Consider the following 20,107-nt stretch of genomic DNA (forward strand, 5'->3'; position numbering starts at 1 on the left):
CCAAATCTTCGATCCACATTGTCGAAATTAAGTCAATTTGCTTACAAACAGGAGAGAACAAAAATGCCATCAACTAGTGATTTTATCATTGTACCCTTACTTTAGGCAATTTACAAAGCTTGTTGATGCCAATACACTCTCCGTTCCCGACGAACTCGAATATCGGTAGCACTGCAAGTACATCCAGCACGAACCAAAAGCTCTTCATTTGCCGACTCGACGTCTGCTTAAACGTGATTGGCACCCCTACGCAATCATATGTGTTATGAAAAACCAATATAAATAATACTAACAGTAAGGCTCAACTCACAATGGCGCAGAGTCGAAGCGTCGCGACGCGTCATGCTTTTAGCCTATATTCATCTCTATTTTGCCATCATTAAGGTACAAATTTGTGTTATGCAAATATGGAGCCCGCGCGTCGCCGTGCGTTACTTGAGCGCAGTGACGCGTCTGGCGCCGACCAGTGACTGTGATCCGGGCGCACTAAAGGGAGCGTCGTCTCCAGGCGTTGTAGTGAGTGAAAAACAAGACATCGATTCTGCGCCAGTGTGAGTTGAGCGTAAGAGTGCGTGACAACCATTCCAATAAGTAACTGGTCTCAATGTACTATGAGTACTAAAGCAATGAAATTCACTTTGAGGCACAAACAGGCATAACTCAGAATATTAAAACCAGAACTCATTCAGAAAAGTTCATTTCCAAATCGGTCCTACCGAAAATTGAAACTCGCGCCTAACCATTAAAACAACAAACAGGACTAGAGCAAATATTAAGGTAATTCGATAAATATAATATCAATTATATAAAACCAGTAACCTTCTTCAATGTTGGCGCCAGTAGAAAGATGCGTTATTATGTCAAATATAAACACTATTGTTACCAAATAGTCGAAAAAACGGAAATCGGGAGTAGCTTTATGTCCGTGAGCCAAGTTATAAGGGTGTATCTGCAAGAGCATACAAATATTTTAGTATTATATACGAGTAAAGCTCAGGGATTGTTAAGAATTGTGCAGGAAAGAGAAATCTACTAAGAACATTAGAGAACCGCAAGGGAAAAATATTTGGTCATCTGATACTAGATAGTTTTTTAACATTCCAGACGGAAAGATGGAGTAAAAAGAGGCAGGGCAAGATCTAGACGAAGATCATGGAAAAACTTAATGACGTGGTGTATTAGGACGTTAAAGTTAGAGCTTTGAACAAAAGTGGTTAACGATTATTGCACCGATAGGTTAAACAAGAAAAAGAAGCCAAGGAAAGATCACTCATAGTCATGCACAATGACTGGTTATGTTGTTTGTATAATTACCAGCACCATAATTAAAACGAGTAATGCCACTAAACCGTTCCAGGCGATTAGCAGCGATGAAGTCGGCTGCAGGATGCATGGGAACTTGGACCGCATGCATATGCGATCTGAATTGTCAGTCAGAGACGAGTCCGCACGCTGCAACAGGACATTTCAAACTGTAAACTACAGTGTATGTTACTCTCGCAGCTTGGTTTAGGTTGTGCAGAAAGAAGAAATGGTTGCAGAAACGTAACCGTCCTGCAGCCAGACTGTTAGACGAATTCCTCACAGCAGTGGCCATAGACATTTGAGGCTATACCCACCAGTCCACGAAATTGGGCTGTGGATGATAATAATGATGATATTCTGCAGGATAAATAATGTAGGTACTTTAACACTATAGCCCGAAATCCTTACACCATGGTTCGATTCTATCCCATGACCAGAAATATGTACAGAATCAGTTGTCAAGTGTCAACTCACGTTTCTAATAATGTAGCAACTGGCGATTTCGAGAAACACGTCGTTCCGAGCCAGCAGTAAGTTGCCATTTGCGTCTCGTGTCTTCTTCAGCTCCATCAGGTTACGTTTAAAGAACAAAACGCTGCTTTTGCACCTTAACATATTCGTATGAACCACATTATAAAAAACTATAACATTAAATAAATTAGTAACCGCTCACGCGATTCATGCTTCTCTGGAAGCATACCGCACCTAAAGGTGCCGGTGATGATTTTATACCGATTTATCGGATATCGAAGTTATAACAGGTAAAAGAACTAATACTAATTGCTATTTCGGTAACTACTCTAGCAAACCATAAAGTTTTTAATGCCCGTGTCTGTCATTTAAAAAAAAATAAACAATTTCAAAAATACGTCACGACAATCGTGTGTGTTATTGTTTGGGCTGGTGATGTCGGTGTTTATTTATTGAAAACATACCGTAAGTTGCGTTTTTTAAGTTTACCCTAAATATAAATGTTTATAAACTATACTTTAAGGAGTAATTTCATGGTAAACGTTAGAACCACTCAAACGGAATATTATCATATTTACCCAAGTACACCAAAAATTTCATTAGTGGTTTTTAAATGCAGGATTTGCGGTGTATTACTGCATTTTATTTGAGATGTTTTTATTGTAGTACGGAGGGTATTTATTTAGCAATGTAGAATAATAATTTTTATTTATAAAAACTTGTATTTAAACTGAATCCTTTTCTAATTTGTGAAACCTAATAGCCGCCATTTTGCGGTAGGATGAGCGCATCGCGTGAGCGGTTAGGATATTTACAGATACATGAATAATTATTTATTACTTACGTAACTGGTAAATGTATCTTCTGAGCGTGATGTCTCGAAACTCTTTGGATGTGTTCCTATAATAGTACATAGTAAATAAAAAATGTAGTTTTACAGAAACGTGTGACGACCTGCATAGAGATGGGTGGACAACACCGTTCAAGTTCCGGGCGAAGTACATGGGAGAGACTAGCGCGAGATCATGGCGGATGACACACATTACGGCTGGTCTATCCCCAGATAAGTACCTACAAGTAACTTTGACTGTCTAATATAAGCCTATCCCTTTTCTGCCGCCGAGCTGTAATGTGACCATTATTGCGTTCCGGTTTTGAAGGGTTAGAGGTGCTGGTGAAACTACAGACACATGGAGTTTTTCAACTTTAGATACCAGAGACTAACGCAGTGGCAGCTCATTCCCTCACTCAGAGTCACCTCTCAGACCTTTGCAATTAAAATCTTTGAGTTACTACTCGCAGTACTCTGCGATTGTTGTGGATAACCGTGTCGCTTACAATTGGTAGGGCTAGTATGATACGGGTGCGACTTGTGTGAGAGCGGCATAAAGCCAGAGATTATAATAATATCTCCTAACTCCCATAGATTATAATAATATCTCGCTATTACTATGCCGCTCTCGCGCAAGTCGCGCTGTATCGTGCTGGGCCTACAGGCCCATGACTTATAAGTTTAACACTTAAAAACACCTGTCTAATTCGAAGTCAAATAATCATTTATTCCATAGGTAAAATTTTTACACTTGAAAACGTCATTTTTAAGCTACTGCTCGTTCACTACGCTGACCTCCCTGAGAAGAACGAGCAAGAAACTTAGGGATTGCTCTTTTCAAATAAACGTAAATGCTATAGAATACATTTTGAATCATATTTGTGTGGAATCTATACTCACGTTGTCTTTCCATACATCTTTATCTAACACGTAGTCTACAATTTTGTAATATGACTTTTCAATTAAAATACTTTTGATGTAAGTTTTAAACTTAGGAAATGGTAATCTTAATATAGAATTTTATTGTAAAAACGTATACAGTTCCTCCTAAAAGAATCGTTTGCCTTAGTTAAACGAAAACGTGGTACCATGAGTTTGGACTTCGTTCTAAGGTTAATATTATGGATATCTTCTTTCTTAACGAAATTATGTATATTTTTACGGACAAATAAAATATTTGAGTAAATGTACTGTGATGCCACAGTCATGATACCAGTCTCCTTAAACTTTTCTCTAAGAAAAATACGAGAACCTAAACAGTACACAGAACTAGTCTATCTAGAACAGTCTATAACTCATAGATAGCATAAATGAAATTACCTGAAAGGAAGAGGATACGATGAACGCTTGACGGTTACTTCTGCCGAACTTAGCAATCACTTTCCACAAATCTGAAGCACTGAGCACGTGCGCCGTGCAAAATGTGGCAGCTCGAATCTCAACATGCGATTTGGCGCATCCTGCCGGAGGGCACCCGCCGCAGCCGTTCAGGATCGTGCCGCGGGAAAAGCGCAACATGGGTGTTGTGTCGTCTTCAGCCGACATCATCTGCAATGCTCCATTGTTTCGCATTATTTTGTTTATTACATAGCAGTAAAAATAGAACAATGGAAGATTTCAGGAAATCAAACCTAAATTCAAAATATTTATTTAATGATGCACACAAGGAGCCTCCTCGAAATAACGTATTAATTGATTCGCCGTACATCTGGCGCACCCTCGGCAAATATCGGCGAATAGATTATGCTGATCGGCAAATCTTTTCATAACTATGACAAACATGTCCCATGCATGCGTCATGCAGTTCAGCATGACGGCGACTAGTGACGTCAACATGGCTAATTTCTGGACCGCGATAATATAGTATAAGCCATCGATGCGATAAGAAGAAGAATCGGTACACAAATTGCACTTGAATACACCGAACTGGTACAACACTACTTGCTTACTCATTTAATAGACAGATTTCTCTGGGACGAATAAATAAGAAACTCTCGTAAATAGGTATTCATTCACATTTATCAATATCACAATATTTATTTAAAATCTAAGACAGATACAAACTGAAAGAGCTAAACTGAAAGCTCTTACAGATTTGTATGAAGCATCTTGAAGCGACCTGTGGCCCACATTGTGACGTAAATTGGATTAGGATAGATCATAATTATGCACCCGACTCGACAAAGGCAGGCAACGCTTGTTTGGCCGTCGACGCGGCTTTTGGTATGTATGGTGACTTCCTAAGACTAACTAAAGAGAATTGTGCTATATATACTCTTCGCCACCACTACATGGACGTTTGTTTCTACAAAATAGTATCTTTTAATCGCTTTACTATATTGGGACATGTTTAGAAAGAGAGAAACAAAAGGCCGGTAGAGTTATAGCTTTCGTTCTCATATGCATAAAGTGGAAATTAATCACAGAAGCAAATAGTGAGTTTGCGCCTTACCTCGACGTCTCCGTATGAAATGTAGATTATTGATGATTTGTTGGACTTGCGCTTGATTATTGAATCTCCAGGAATGTAATTGATAGTAGTCATCATCTTCGATATTTCTGATAGGAATTGATTCGACAAATCCCGGAGAATAAGACTCTGTAGATTTATTATTTTTCTATTATTTTCTTTTTCATAGTTAAAATAAGTGCACATTTGATTCCATTTCACCGGATGAGTAGTGACAATGAGACACCTGTATAATGCCTATTCACTATCGCCTTGGAAAGCTCCAAGTTATAGCGTCCAGGGAACTTGCCTGCAGGCACTGAATTCTTCTCATAGCCGTACGCCGTGTAAATGTAGAAGCAAACTCTTAGTATGAATCCTAAGAATATCCATAACATAGAAGTGGATAATCTAATGGCGTTCAATGTCAGTGCTATCTAACTTAGCAATCTCGCTGCTCCCTCCACACATTGTCAAGAGCAAAGGAGACATTATGAACATATTCAGCTACGCCGCACTACGTGTTTTTGGTGCTTATAACACCTCCAAAATTGGTATAGACTATTTTATCCAACGTGTGGAACAGCGCCAAACTTGACGAAGAAAGTAAGGAACAAGAAATATGTGAGTCGGCGAGTAAGATCATTCCTCTTTAAAGGATATCTGAATCTGAAGAGACCGGAGATTAAATTCTGTTCCTGACGAGTGATAAAGCTAGTCACGTCATAAGGAACAATAGGTACAAATTACTCCAGCTTATTATCGAAGGCAAAAGCACTGGAAAACAAAGTGTTGGTAGAAGGCGGCACTCCTGGTTAAAAAAATTGAGGGAATGGTTCGGCTGCAATACCACCTCGCTCTTTAGGGCGGCAGCCACTAAAGTATTGCCAGGATGACGTCTAATCTCCGTTAGGAGAGGAACCCCAAGAAGAAGAAGGAGATAAAACTAAACAATAAGAGAGATAAAAAAAACTTTTGTAACTATAGTGAAAAAATAGGTTGGTTTGCATTAATATTAGACATAACTGGTTGATGACTGTACCACCTTTTTTTTTACGTGGGGATATCCTCATGGATATCTCTCTGCTGCGGGGGCAACAGAGAGATCATGTCGGACTCCTACCGACTAAAACCCCACGGTGTTCCGTCCCTGCACCTTTTGCCGGGACTACGGGAACGCTTTCGCACTCTTCCGCGGTGCACCCGCGGACCCTCGGGCAGAGGGTCCTTCCCATTGAGGTAGAGCTGGAGAGACACCACCCCATTCATCACTTACAGGGGCACGCAGGAACACCGCGCCCGCCACCTCGGGGTCTGTACATCGCGGGCCGCGAGCACCGCGAAAACCCCTGTTATGGGGGTTGAAGGAGGGCGTGATAGTGTCTCCTCCGACGCCCTGCTCTCCTGCGGTGGATTGGAAGAAGGGTGGTGGCCTCCCTCTCCCGCTTCGCAGCTTCCTTCTGCGACATTACGCGTTCGCAGAAGGATACTACCTCCATCCACGACCTGTCACTTTCCAGCATTGATTTGATCATTGCTGGGAGTGACAGGTCGTACCCCACTGCGGCAACCAGTTCATGGCGCTCATTGGCCCAGTCTGGGCACACCTTTTGCGTGTGCTGTGCTGTGTCTTCACAGCAGCCACAATGGTGACATTCGGTTGTCGGTTCCCTCCGGGCTATATGACACAGGTACTTTCCGAAGCAACCATGCCCGGAAAGCACCTGCACCAGCCGGAAAGTCAAGGAGGAGACCCCGCTAACAAGCACGCCGCTTCATAGGATATGGTGCGATATCCTCTGATAGCCCCGACCGCCATCACCCTCTGAGATTTCCTCAGGAGTGCGATATTTTTCGCTATAAGGACGTCAGACCATACGGGAGCCCCATATAGAGCCATCGAGCGCACCACTCTCGTGTACAGGCGACGGCTGCTCGCTTTAGGCCCTCCGAGGTTGGGCAACAGCCGCTTTAAAGCAGCAGCCGTTCCCATTAAACGAGGGATCATGCGAGTAAAGTGCTCGCGAAAGTTCCATCGAGAGTCGAGGACGAGACCAAGATACTTCATCGTGGGCTCGACTCCGATGCGAGTCTCACCGATAGTGATATGAGAACTCCGTGGCGGCGCCCGCCGAGGGCCATGAAAGCACACTTCGACTTGTTAAGCGCCACCCGGAGTCCCAACATCTCTACTCTACCGACAACCTGTGCCACCGCCTCCGTGGCAAGACGAGCAGCGTCCGCGAAGGTCTGATCTCGTACCATCACCAACGTATCATCTGCGTAGCAGATCACGCTGGCGCCCAGAGGGAGATCTCCCCGTAACACCCAATCGAATCCGATGTTCCACAGGAGCGGTCCTAGCACCGACCCCTGCGGGACCCCGCACGACATTACCGTTTTGCAACAACCGCCCCTCCCGCCCAATGACTGTACCACCTCAGTCAACCGTGACCATGGGACCTGTAAAGGGGCCAAAACATTGGTTTGTTTGAAAAATCAAGTATACGCGATTTAAATTCGGAAAAATAGTTTCATTTCCTTATTATTTTTAAATTTGCGTTTTTAGATGTTTATTAGTTAATGACATTGAAATGACTGGACAAATATGAAAGAAAACCTATTGGACATGGTTCATAATCATGATTCACACCTGTCCAAAATGAACACTTTTTTGGACCACGCATTTGGGTAATATTAAATAACAATCGGCGAGAACCTTTACGCCGTTTGGCCAATCTTTTCACCACTAAAGTGATACCATAAGTAGATCTAGATTAGTACTTAAGTAGCTTTAAGACGACTAAAATCGCGGCTATGTGCTAATATTACATATTTTGTACAAAAACTCTAAACTTCTCACCCTTTGTTGAGCCTCAAAATAAATTTCTGAATAAATGAGGTTGTGTATTGTAGGCGGAAAGGTAGTCATAAGTATCGAACCGGAGACACCTCGTTGCTTGAGCCAGTACATTCTGTAGAATGTCTCTACTTTATTTCGTAGTGCTTTTGGAATTTGCGTGTCGACCTGATTGTCATAAAAACAGAAGAAGGGATTGGGCAATAAAAAACTATACTATATAACATGTAACAGTGGGCCATCTCTCAAACAGAATGCAGAAGACCCATCAAACAACAGCAGTCTATATTTGAATATAAAAATTTAAGATGATGTATAGCTAAATACGTTAGTTGTTGAAACACAACGTCCCGCTTTGGTACACAACGTGCCTAAAATTTGTAGCAGTACAGCATAATTGGGAGAATACCTGCTTCTCATGCCAGGAAGTCATACCGTGGGCTGTAACATTTTAGGAATTATCAGTGTAGGTAAACACAGTAAGTGCAACCTGCATGTTGGAAAGGGCGCAATACTTCAAATACATGTGTAGTTCCAATGTAGCTCAAACTTTAAGATCTGTCCAAAGTTCAAAATGTCAAGCTTGATATACTCTTGGCTGTATTGGTGTGGTGAACCTTGGTATTCAGTACAAGGCTCTGCTATCCTTGTACTGAATAGTATGGATTCATTGGGTAGTACAAGTATGTTTTCAAGCAGTTAATATAAAATAAGTTTTACAGAAAAAAAACCATAATCCTGAAAAGAAATTATTAGACGCTTACCATATCCTGAACGATCAGCTTCAACCGATCGCGATAAGATTCTTCATTCTGCAAGAACACGGAAAGAACGATAGACATGGAAGCGACCGCTACACCGGTTACTATCAGAGTACCGGTGATCGTAATTACAATGTTGCTTAATCTCTCTAGATCGTTGAAAGGCACCACCTCCGGACTGAAACCAAGTGAAAAAAAAACCTTTGACATTTGGATTCTGGAAATCGACAAGTTACAACGATGAAGCACTTGCAATATCTTTGGGTATTTGTAAAGCCTTTGACGGTGTCTGACACGCAAGCCTTTTAAGTTAGCTTCCCTCTTATGGGCTTCCCACTGACCTTTGCAATTGGATCTCGGATTTCTTTAGCGAACGTTCGATTTGAGTGGTCTTAGAAGACTACTCTTCCGAACATATGGCGATAGATTCTTCAGGGTTCCGTACTGTCTGCGACTCTCTTTCTATTGCACATCAATGATGTGTCAATTCCAGATACCTTTGCGTGTGCTGATGACAACACAGTTATAGATAATTACTTGACAAATGCAAGGGTCAATGGAGCGGAAATCCAGTCTTATTGAGTGTCCATAGTTAGCCGTTTGGATTTGACACTCAAGGTCCGACTGGGGCGATGCCAATTTTGTCAAATTTAACGCTACCAAAACGCAGGCGTGTCTATTCTCCACAAATGTAGTCCCTTTGAGGTGACTCCGACTTTTCGTGATATATCTATTCCGATAGCCTCCAGCTCGGTGTGGACCTGCCGTCCAATTTGTACTTTGGCAGATACATTGAATCTATGGCCAAACATGCAGCCAAGAAGCTTGGGATCCTTTCCAGAGTGAGGCGTTACTTTACACCGGGACAGCTGCTTCAGCTGTAAAGCACAAGTCCGGTCGTGCATGGAGTACTGCTGCCACCTTAAGCGACCAGTTACTCGAGAAGAAAGGTTTCGCGCGGCCGCCGCGCGGCGATCGCCCAGTTATCACATCTTCATGTACATTAATGGCGAATCCGAATTCTATTTATTATGCAACATTTAAATTCCTCTCAATAAAATTAGTGCGCGGCCGCCACCGCGTAGACCAAATTCAAGCCAGGCTAGCCCGCGTGGCCGGAACGCTCATTTAAATTAAAACGTAAATATGCTAAACAAATAGGGTGGATTTTGCCATGACAGTTAAGGTGTGTCCAAACATAAAGCGGCATTCGAGCGCGGCTGCCGCACGCGTCTTGCCGCGCTATGATTGGACGACTGCCGCGCGCGGCAGCCGCGAGCTACCTGCCGGCAAACTTGTGTCCCGCGAATGCCGCGCGTAGCTGCCGCGCACCGTGCACGCCGTGTTTGGACACACCTTTAGACGCTCGCGGTCGCTGCGCGGCAGCAACGCGGACTCCGCGCGGGGTGAGTGCGACGAAATACGTGTCGAATAAACGCGGCCTTAGGAATGCTCTGCACCTTAGATTCAATTGACAACCGTGTCAAGAAGCTTATAGATGATTCGGAATTAGTGGAGGTGAAGCTGCAGAGCCTTGAATACCGCCGTAACGTTGCCAGCTTATCAGTATTTTACAAGATGTATCACGGAGAGTGTGCAATGGAATTACACGATTTAATTCCGCTTTCCCCTTTCCATCGCCGAGGGACTGGGCGTAGTAACGTTATAACTTGGGTCTTTTCAAGGCGATCACGCACACATCGTCGACCTCGTCATCATTTACCATCAAAAAAAAATAAGTTTTATCTTATATAAGTCATTTTCTGGTGTCGCCATTTTCACATAAACAATACGGAAGCGTACGCGTGTGTACGATCGGAGCGCCTGATCGAATTGAACGGCGCGCCGATCGCATTTGGCGGCGCAAGGAAAACGCGCCGGCGCGGCGCTCATATCTACTGTACAGCCTGGTTTACTTTGCAAAGTTGATATAATAAGCGATTTAAAAAAAAGTATATATAGCATGTAGTTTTTCTACGACCGTTATTTAATAGTAAATACGTAAACTACTTGGTCTAGCAAAATAGTTTTTCCCGCCTGTGACTCGGCTTAACTTTTCACAAAGGAAAAATATTACCGTCCTTCCTAATTAGGGTTGGCAGTAACCATGAAGGTGATGACAATTCGAATTTATCAAGACGCACTTACCCAATAGAGCTGAACGATTTGTCAACAAGGTACAGGCACCATATAAAAGGATGCTGTTTGTATTCTTGCATACTGTCTTTGTAAGTTTTAATATCTTTTACGTGCCCTATTAAATCAAATGCCAGTTCCAACTGTAAATAAATAGGCAAATTAGCGTACGTTACAGAATGGACTAATAACAAAGGACTGCCAATCTCCGCTATATTATAGCTAGTAACTCTGAAAAAGGTCAAAATTCCGTCTTACGTCTAGATGGCGCTGAATGGCCGTGAAAACCAATTAATTCCTCTTTGATATGAAATATAAGAAGTTGGTTATTTTTTCCTTGTAATATTATTAATAATAATTATTATTATTTATTTATTTAAGATCATTGATCCACTTTGTTAGTAACAATCAAAAACTTAGGACCATGTTAGTAAATTACACTAAAATTAAATAATTAAAATACAAAAACACTTAAAAATAAATAATACAAATTTACAATAGGTACGCGTAATTAGAATTCATGTCACCAGCCCTTCTTGGTGACATGAATTCTGGTCCAGTGGCACAGTATCGGACACGCTACATCCTCCGATATGGTGTTCAGAAGGCTGTTACCGCTGCCACGCATCCTGCTCATGGTCGACGAAATGCGTTTCGGAACTACTGCGTCAAAACCGTCGGTACGCGCTTCCGCAAACATGCCGGACGCACTACAGAACGGGGGCAGCCGCAACAGCATTCTGAAGGTGTTATTATACTGGACCTTCAGGCCATTGAAGGATTTCTGCGTATAATTAACCCACAGGCGGCAGGTGTACAGTGTCTGGCAGTAGGCCTTAAAAAGAGTTAATTTGACCTCGTTCGTACACCGTGCAAACCTGCGAGCTAACATATTGCACCTTACCGTCAATGCCCTGCGCTCCCTATCCAGCTCTAAGTTATCTGTGAGCGCATCGGTCACCCAGTGATCCAGGTATTTAAACTATTATTCAAATAGTGATTTTGCTAAAATTGTTCATTCTGAACCTTGTCAAATATGCGTGTCAATAGATGACATAGTTTGTAACAAACTAATTTATAAACAGTCGCTTCCTAATACGGGTAGATGGAGCTGTGTTAAATTACAGCTTGTCAAAGTAAAACAAACTAGTCCATGGTTCCAAATAAATAACATTCTGAAAAATATTATACCACACCCTAAACACTCTATACAACGGTAGAAGCTTATTTACCCACTACTACGTACAGCAAGACGTTGTAAGCACTTACGCAAATGTGTGCCTGACGTGGTAGGGTTACCCATCACTTTATTGTACTATTTTATTATCTGGTTTAACGTAAACAGTGACTTTGTAAAAGCAAACGAATGTATGTAAATAATATGATCATTAGGAATTATTTTATTTATTAAATACTAAGCCAGCAGTAAATTAAACACACCAGTTAAATTAAAGTCAAATAAGCAGCTTTAACAAAAGACTTAACATAAAAAGTCAATAACAGTACTGTAAATTACTTACACTATAATATTTTCTTTTAAATATCTTATCGGTAAATAAGCTCATATGAAATCGCAAAGTACGTCAATAAATAGACTTAAACTGTTTCAACTTCAAAGTCGTCCTTAGCGAACGGCTCACTGACAGCCTTGTTGCCGTTCCGTCAATGTGACCGTCAATATGAGGGACGCGGTGTGGTATTTAAAGCTAGGGAGGGGCGGACCTTTGTCATTGCCTTTTTATTCTCTGCTTCTTACTTAACTCCTTTCGTTTTTCTTACCTTAATTAACTGAATCAGGAGAAGCGCAAAAGTGACGCGCGTTAGACAACATATGTACATATATTTAAATGCCGTCCCAATCACACTGCCAGCTAAGATGTCGTTTAGAAACACTGTAATCATTTGTACATTTTCAGATCAGAGTTGTATAAACCATAATTCTGAAACGAACCTAGTTTTTTCGTGACCACGAGACTTGTAAAAGGCCGAAATTTTAGTTGTAAAAAAATTAACATGAATTTCAATACGAAGAAAAATAATCGAGAAACTTAAGAACTCTTCGATCGAGTGAAACTCATTACTCACATAGAAACTTTAAGGGATGATGTAGACGCACGTAGTAGCATATAGTCTTTACATCCCGGACGACTTTCATATCGGTTATGCCATGTTGCATGTGTAAGAAGAAAATTATATAATGACAGAACGACAAAAAATCCATCAAGTAGCCAACTGCAAAATGTCATCAATATCAAAAACCCGTCAAGAGCGATTGTGATTCAAACACAATAGATGTTTAGGAAATGAAACTATTTTTCCGGATTTAAATCGCGTATATTTGTTTTTTCAAACAAGCCGGCGTTTCGGGCCCTTTACAGGTCCCATGGTCACGGTTGACTGATGTGGTACAGTCTTCAACCAGTTATGTCTATAATGCAAACCACCCTATTTTATCACTATAGTTACAATAGTTATTAATTAAATACATTATTTTTAATTTTACAAAGAAAACATTCTAATTTACGCTATATTAAGTTTTACAAATTATTTTATTGAATGAATTTTTATAAAGTTCAATTTATTATTAATTATTAATAGAAAAAAAAAAATAGAATTATTTGGTTTGTTTGAAAAAACAAATATATACGCGACTTAAATCCGGAAAAATAGTTTCATTTCCTATGTGTAACAATCGCGAAAACTTAAGAACACAATAGATGTACTATGTAACCATGTAACTTTCATAGTTTTCTCACAGGTGGCTACGGCAAAAACGCCGTTTAAACCCCAAAAAGACGATAAAGATCGGCAACAAGCATATAGATAAACATGGACTTACAATTATATGGACGTCGGGTCCGCGCTAAAAAGTGTCCGAACTTATAGGGCGTTAAAATCGTATACAGAGCGTCATTCACGCTTTAGTCTTCGTTTGTTCGACTGACAGCGAAGCAAGCAAAATTAGACAGTACTGCGATGACATTACAATTTAAATTCAACGTTTTAGCTTTTTCATATTCCTTTAAATGTCGCTACGTTTAAATAGGTTGACTTGGGACATTTTTTTCGTGGTTTTTGTATTAGACCCGTCGTCCATTTATTTGTAAGTGAATGTAGATAAATTAGTAATAAGGCTATGATTATTATGGATGCGAATTCTGACGAATGCGTCCGAACAAACAAACGCCTGATTTTCAATAAGTGTTTACACTGACAGCGGCGAACACGCACATGCGCGATATCATCAGAACTAACTAGTTCTATGCTGGGATAACCATGCTGGAGCTAGTATTGCCTCTGTGACCGAACGGGTCTGCCACGCACAGGTCTCGGGTTCGATTTCCGAACTGGGCGAAATATTTGTATGGCCTACACCTATTTCTCTCGTGAGTTTGGGTGTAATTTTTTGGTTGTTATGTGTGTATCTATGGCACCTGTAAAACATGGTTTCCTTAGTGCAGGGCTATGAGTGTGTAGATTTTTTAGTGAGTAGGCTATTTCACCATTGATAATAAATCGATAAGTCTTGTGAACGAAAACAGATGTTTTTGGGTTATTTATGACAGACAAAAATTATCATGACAGACATATTTCTCGGCAAAAGTGCGAAAACACTAGCAGTAAGTACAATTTTGTACGTATTTGTTTTGATGTGAGGTTTACATGAATTACGTAAGCAATAAAATTAATGTTTACATTTTATCATTACATCATATAGCAAAAGACGCGCGCAGTTTAACCGCCTTGTTCTGACGAGGATTCCGAACATACTCATCCGAACACATTTTCGTCGGTATTCGGATGCATAGTAAATTTATCTTAAGTTCTGCTGATTGATCCCGTAGCTCAGTTCATAAGTTGGAAGAGCAGTTAGCCCCGGCCTGACAAACAGTCGCTGGATCGTATCTAGGCATCCGCCTACGAAGACATTTTTCCGTGTTTCTTTGATCTATGTCTCAATAATAACACCAAACTAGTGGAGTATTTTCAATTATGTGAATGTCATGGTACTAAAAACTTCATGATATTCAATATAATAAATATTACAGATATTGTAATCCAACTTACATTTCCTGCAACCAGTCCACTTAACACCGGTTGTAAAATCGTGATAGGCAAGTCCCGTAGCGTGTATAAAGTAAATCACATTGAAAACAATGTCGAAGACTCTTGCAAAAAATGGTATCTCAAACCAACCAGAACTCATGTCGTACGCAACCATTATGATGGCCAACAGACACATGATGCAGATGAAACTGTTCCACTTAGTGTTTTCAGCAATCCCGTGGAACCAATTGGACACTCGTGTCCAGGGCAACCACGTTTTGTACTCCATCTGAAGACAGTGTACTCGTCAAGACAAAATCAAAGTAGGTCATAAAAATACATTTAAATTGAGTTTTGGATAGTTATCGCTTAGAGACCACGTTCCGGTCACATTCCACTGAATCAATTTGCATTTATAATGGGAAAAGCTGATAGCACAAATTGTACTGAATGTGGGATTGTAAACGGAATGAGGATGAAATATCTGAGTTACAAATAAAAAATAATAATAATGGTATTGTAAACTGTGTATGGCATCTCCGTGTAGTATAGAGGCGAAGATGCTATATAATGTAGTGGATACCGGACTTAACAACAGACCGAACTAATTGTTTAAGCTTTGTAATCTTTTTGTTGTGTGTGTCATGAGGGTGACGTATTGATTGCAACAAAATCCCCTTCAAAAAATAAGCATTAAATAAAGTCTATATAGACAATGTGTAAAAGGCTTCTTTGCGGAGGGTGAGGGGCGTCACCTCCAGTATCCTAAAAATGATCTCCAATAGGCTCGGTCGGTTCAAAAACCACTGACGCGCGATTTCCAATGGCACCGACGAGCATTGATTGATTTTATTACGTGTGTTATTTTAAGTCTATACTACCTCAAATGGTTTTGGTTGATTCTACATAACAGAATAATCAATCAATTTGCACAAAATATATGTAAAGTAAACTTGAGGATATACACTGATTACTATATGGTGTGAAAGTGAAGACACGATTCTTAAAAATTTACACGATAGAAAAAGACACAAACGTAACTCGAAATTTTACAATAAAACCGTTGTATTCAATATGTACTTTACTTAAATCAATGTTTTTTTATGTCAACTGAATTAAATAGAACACTACAATATGTAAAAAATACATTCTGAAATAAAGCCAGTGTCCCTGCCACCCGACCTAAGGAAAATGAACCGTATTAGTAGGGGAAAATTTTGAATTCGAGCTGAGGTAGTATGGACTATGTACCGTGCAAATTATGGATCCGAGTTATCTGAACAAATAATAATAATGATAACAGAGTCTTGTTTAGCAAAATTTTATGTTTGCTGGTTATAATGTTGTTGAAATAGAAAATGTGGTCAGGAAACAAAACAAAGGTGATATTCCACGTGGAAAAAGATATCCTAAGTTAGCGTAAACTTATGATACAAACTTCAGGTCGTTGATTACAATCATGGTGACTCGTGGTCAGCGGTAAGCGATACTTTACGGACGTGACAATCCTTCTGGGCAGCGCGCACAACAAATTTTCACCGAGCTTGTTCTAGCGGTCCAGTTTAAGCATTTTGAACCCAAGGTCAAAGTTTTTAGTAGCAGTAGAGCCCCTTGTGGAAGAGTTCGTCCAGGGTAGTAGTACTGCCTTACCTATTTCTGCCGCCAAGCAGTAATGTCAGCGTTACTATATTCCGGTTTTCAAGGGTTAGAGTGCTGGTGAAATTACAGGCACATGGGGCTTGTCAACTTATGTGTCAGGGTGATGGGCGCAGTGGCAGTGCCCCTCAGATCTTTGTGTTCTAAACATTGACTTACAAATAAATGGACGACGGGTGTAATACAAAAACCACGAAAAAAATGTCCCAAGTCAACTTATTTAAACGTAGTGACATGTAAAGGAATATGAAAAAGCTAAAACGTTGAATTTAAATTGTAATCTCGTCGCAGTACTGTCTAATTTTGCTTGCTTCGCTGTCAGTCGAACAAACGAAGACTAAAGCGTGAATGACGCTCTGTATACGATTTTAACGTCCTATAAGTTCGGACACTTTTTAGCACGGACCCGACGTCCATATAATTGTAAGTCAATGGTTCTAAAGCTCTGAGTGGCACTGCAACAGTTATGGCCTGTCTATATCTCACGACTTATTCGTCCCGTCACTAGATATTATAAAAAAGAAGGTCATGGAAACCGAAGCTATAAAACTAACAAACGATAATAACGACTATTATCATGGTGATCAGTTGTCAATAATCTTTGAAAGCCTTTAATTTTGCCAAATAAGGTTGAGACATGTGGTGAATCTGGTAAATCACTCGAAAATTTTGAAAAAGTTTTCAAAAATCCTTTTCTTCAAAATAAACCTTAGCCCATAAATTATTTAAGTAAACCTTAACGCCCGTGTGAACGATAAATAAAGCTATACATCTTACCTCTTCTTGGTACACAAAGTACTGGAAGTCAACTTCTTTGTGGCGAATATTAGCATGTCGGCTAGCCCGAGAGTATGACATCGACATCTTGAGCTGCGGCCGTTAACGGAGACCCTAACAAAACTAGCTGCTAACAAGAGTATATACGTACAAAAGATTTAGGAATTAAAATTTTTGATACAGTCTTCAAGACTTCCAGTTTCCCGTAAAGCGTCTAAATAACATGTCTTAGAATAAAAGTGTTCTATACTATCATCTAATTTTTCTATTAATTGCTTATAAAATTATCAGATCTTTTCGTAGGTACGCGTCAACTTCGCAGATGTTACCAGTATTATGTATGTAGGGAATGGAAGACTTGAGAAAGCTCAGTGCTGATCACCATCTGACGCCAAGCGTATGTTGTATGCTAAGGCCGGTTTACCTTCAAGATAAACACTTAACAATGACCAAGACTGCTTCATCAGCTTCATAAACTACTGGTGTATTCATTATTAGCTCAATAACAATGACTTCTTGAACAAATTATGAAAAATAAGAAACGAAGTACCTATAGTCCTATAGTCCTATTCATTGACCCTTTATCAACGACGATTTTTGAAAAAATTGGTCATGATATTGATCTCAATACGTCAAATAGTATTTTTACGTCTTTGTCATATGCTTAGAGGATGGACAAAAATAAGGTCATATGTTACGACAAAGAGAACTTTTAACTTCCATCCTCTTAGAGGATGGAAAAAAAAGATAAATCTTCATTTCTTTGTACAATAAAATCAATCCTTTTTGTAGTCTACAAAGAAATCATATTTACTAACCTGATGGGAAAAAAACTAAGAGGATCTTAGAGGTGGAAAAAAAAAGGATACATATCCATCCTGTAGATCTTATCCTCTTAAGCTGTAGATAATCATGTGTTTGTAGATCGATATCATAGAGAAACATATAAAAATGAAAATCTGTGTTATTTGGTCTTTGCTTTTAACCTTCAATAATTTTTTTTAGTCACAATCAAAGAGAATTCATAAGTGTCATATTTTATGAGTATTTTGAATATTTTTTTAATATTTTCATGATTGTGTGATCTCTTACAAATAAATAACATAAGGCGTAGAGATAATGACGTCCTTTCTTATTTAATGCCAAATAAATTATTTATTTATTATTATTATTATTGATGCAGGTAGCAAAACCTGAACAAAAGAAGTCGTGTATTTTCTACCTTGGAATCATATCTATTTTAAGTTTTTCCTGTTTGCATGTGCTTCTTATTCGAGGCATAGGCTGGGCATAATCAGCCCCAACTCTAAAGATGTCCATGTCATACTCTCGGGCTAGCCGGCTCGCTAGTTTAAACCACAAGGAATTCGACTTCCAGTTCTTTGTGTACCAACAAGAGGTAAGCTTTGTTAATCGTTCTCACAGTAAGGTACGTTAAAGTTTAGTTGCAATTATCTATTTTTGCCAAACTATATACATAACAGTTTAGGGATCGTCTGGTTAAGGTCTATTTTTAAGATAACAAATTTTTGAAAACTGGGTTAGTCATTTGGCATTTTCAAAGGATTTTTACCTTTTATCACCAGGCTATATATAACTCAAACTGAAAATTACGTGTTCAAAATATTATTGTCATATTAACAGGTTACCATGATCAAAATAGTTATTAGCTTTTGTTAGTTTTACAACTTTGATTTCCGTCAAAATATTTAAAATGAAATTCAAGATTTCGCTTGCGTTACTTATTGCGTCCATTTAGAGTCCAAAGTTTATATCTGTATTAATCAAGACACATTTCGTGATAAACTACTTATTCAATTTTAGGTGGAGTATAAAACATGGCTTGGTGCCAAAAGAGTGAGTCGGTGGATCCACCGGATCGCTGACGACACCAGTTGGAACTGCTTCATGTGCATGATCTCGCTGTTCGCCATCGTGTTTGTGGCCGTTCAAGTTGGTGTTGAAACTGCGCTTCACGAGATAGTGTTCCACATTTTTTATAACGTGATTTATTTCGTGAATTCAGCGTTATTGTTTTACATCCAGTTTGCAAAGCTCCAAAAGAGTACTTGGGCCACCAAATGTTAGTTGATGCATCATTTCTCTACGCCTTTCCAACTCACGCTAAGTTTTCACTCATCTCACAATTTTTGCAGTCGGCTTTGTGCTCGACGTCCTGTCAAATGTTCATTACCTTATGTACTATCTCTTCACCATCGGCATCGTGCCGTTATGGGTGTGCCGAAATGCCAAAATTGCTTGCTACTACCTGCGTTTGTACCGTCCTGTGCGATACCTCTGTGAGTAATGACTCTTTTCTACTGAATAGTTTTTCGGCTCGAGAACAAACTAACGGATTGTGGCATTTGACTGCAGGGTTTCTGAACGACACCCATCTTATCGGTGGTGGTGTGATCGGAACTACACTCAAGTACGTGTACATATTCTGTTTGCTCCGCGTAACTTACGCTATACTTTGGATCCATCTGATATGGGTATGTAAGACATCATAGTAGTTATAATTATATATTATTTATTATATATACTTTAGTAGCAGTAGAGATTCTTGTGAAAGAGTTTGGCCAGTTTTCAGCCACTCCAAAAATATGTCTGAAGTGATATATGCAGATTTTATTGACATAAGCAATTTGGATCCAGGGGACATTCCATCTTCAAATTCGGTTTTTTTATTTTTGCCCTTCCTTCAATGCATGCTGGTCTCTCCCTTTTCAGCTGATGTTATTGTAGAAACGACTTTAGTGCCTTTTTGAGCCAGCACATGCGCGGGGCGGTTATTTAATTGGAGGCTAGTC

General features: G+C 39.8%; 1 protein-coding gene across 1 annotated transcript in view; it reads left to right on the forward strand.

Moving 5' to 3' along the window:
* The first annotated feature begins 18,606 nt into the window (after positions 1–18,606).
* LOC113232650 overlaps positions 18,607–20,107 on the forward strand; it is an 89,493-nt gene continuing 87,992 nt past the window's right edge. Inside the window, exons 1-4 of the mRNA XM_026467429.1 lie at positions 18,607–18,693; positions 19,119–19,377; positions 19,451–19,594; positions 19,671–19,789. Of these exons, the coding sequence (XP_026323214.1) occupies positions 18,607–18,693; positions 19,119–19,377; positions 19,451–19,594; positions 19,671–19,789 (609 nt within the window). The remainder of the gene's footprint in view (positions 18,694–19,118; positions 19,378–19,450; positions 19,595–19,670; positions 19,790–20,107) is intronic.

This window comes from Hyposmocoma kahamanoa, unplaced genomic scaffold (genome assembly GCF_003589595.1).
Source record: "Hyposmocoma kahamanoa isolate Upper Pololo Valley unplaced genomic scaffold, ASM358959v1 102, whole genome shotgun sequence".
In the NCBI taxonomy this organism is placed as follows: domain Eukaryota; kingdom Metazoa; phylum Arthropoda; class Insecta; order Lepidoptera; family Cosmopterigidae; genus Hyposmocoma; species Hyposmocoma kahamanoa.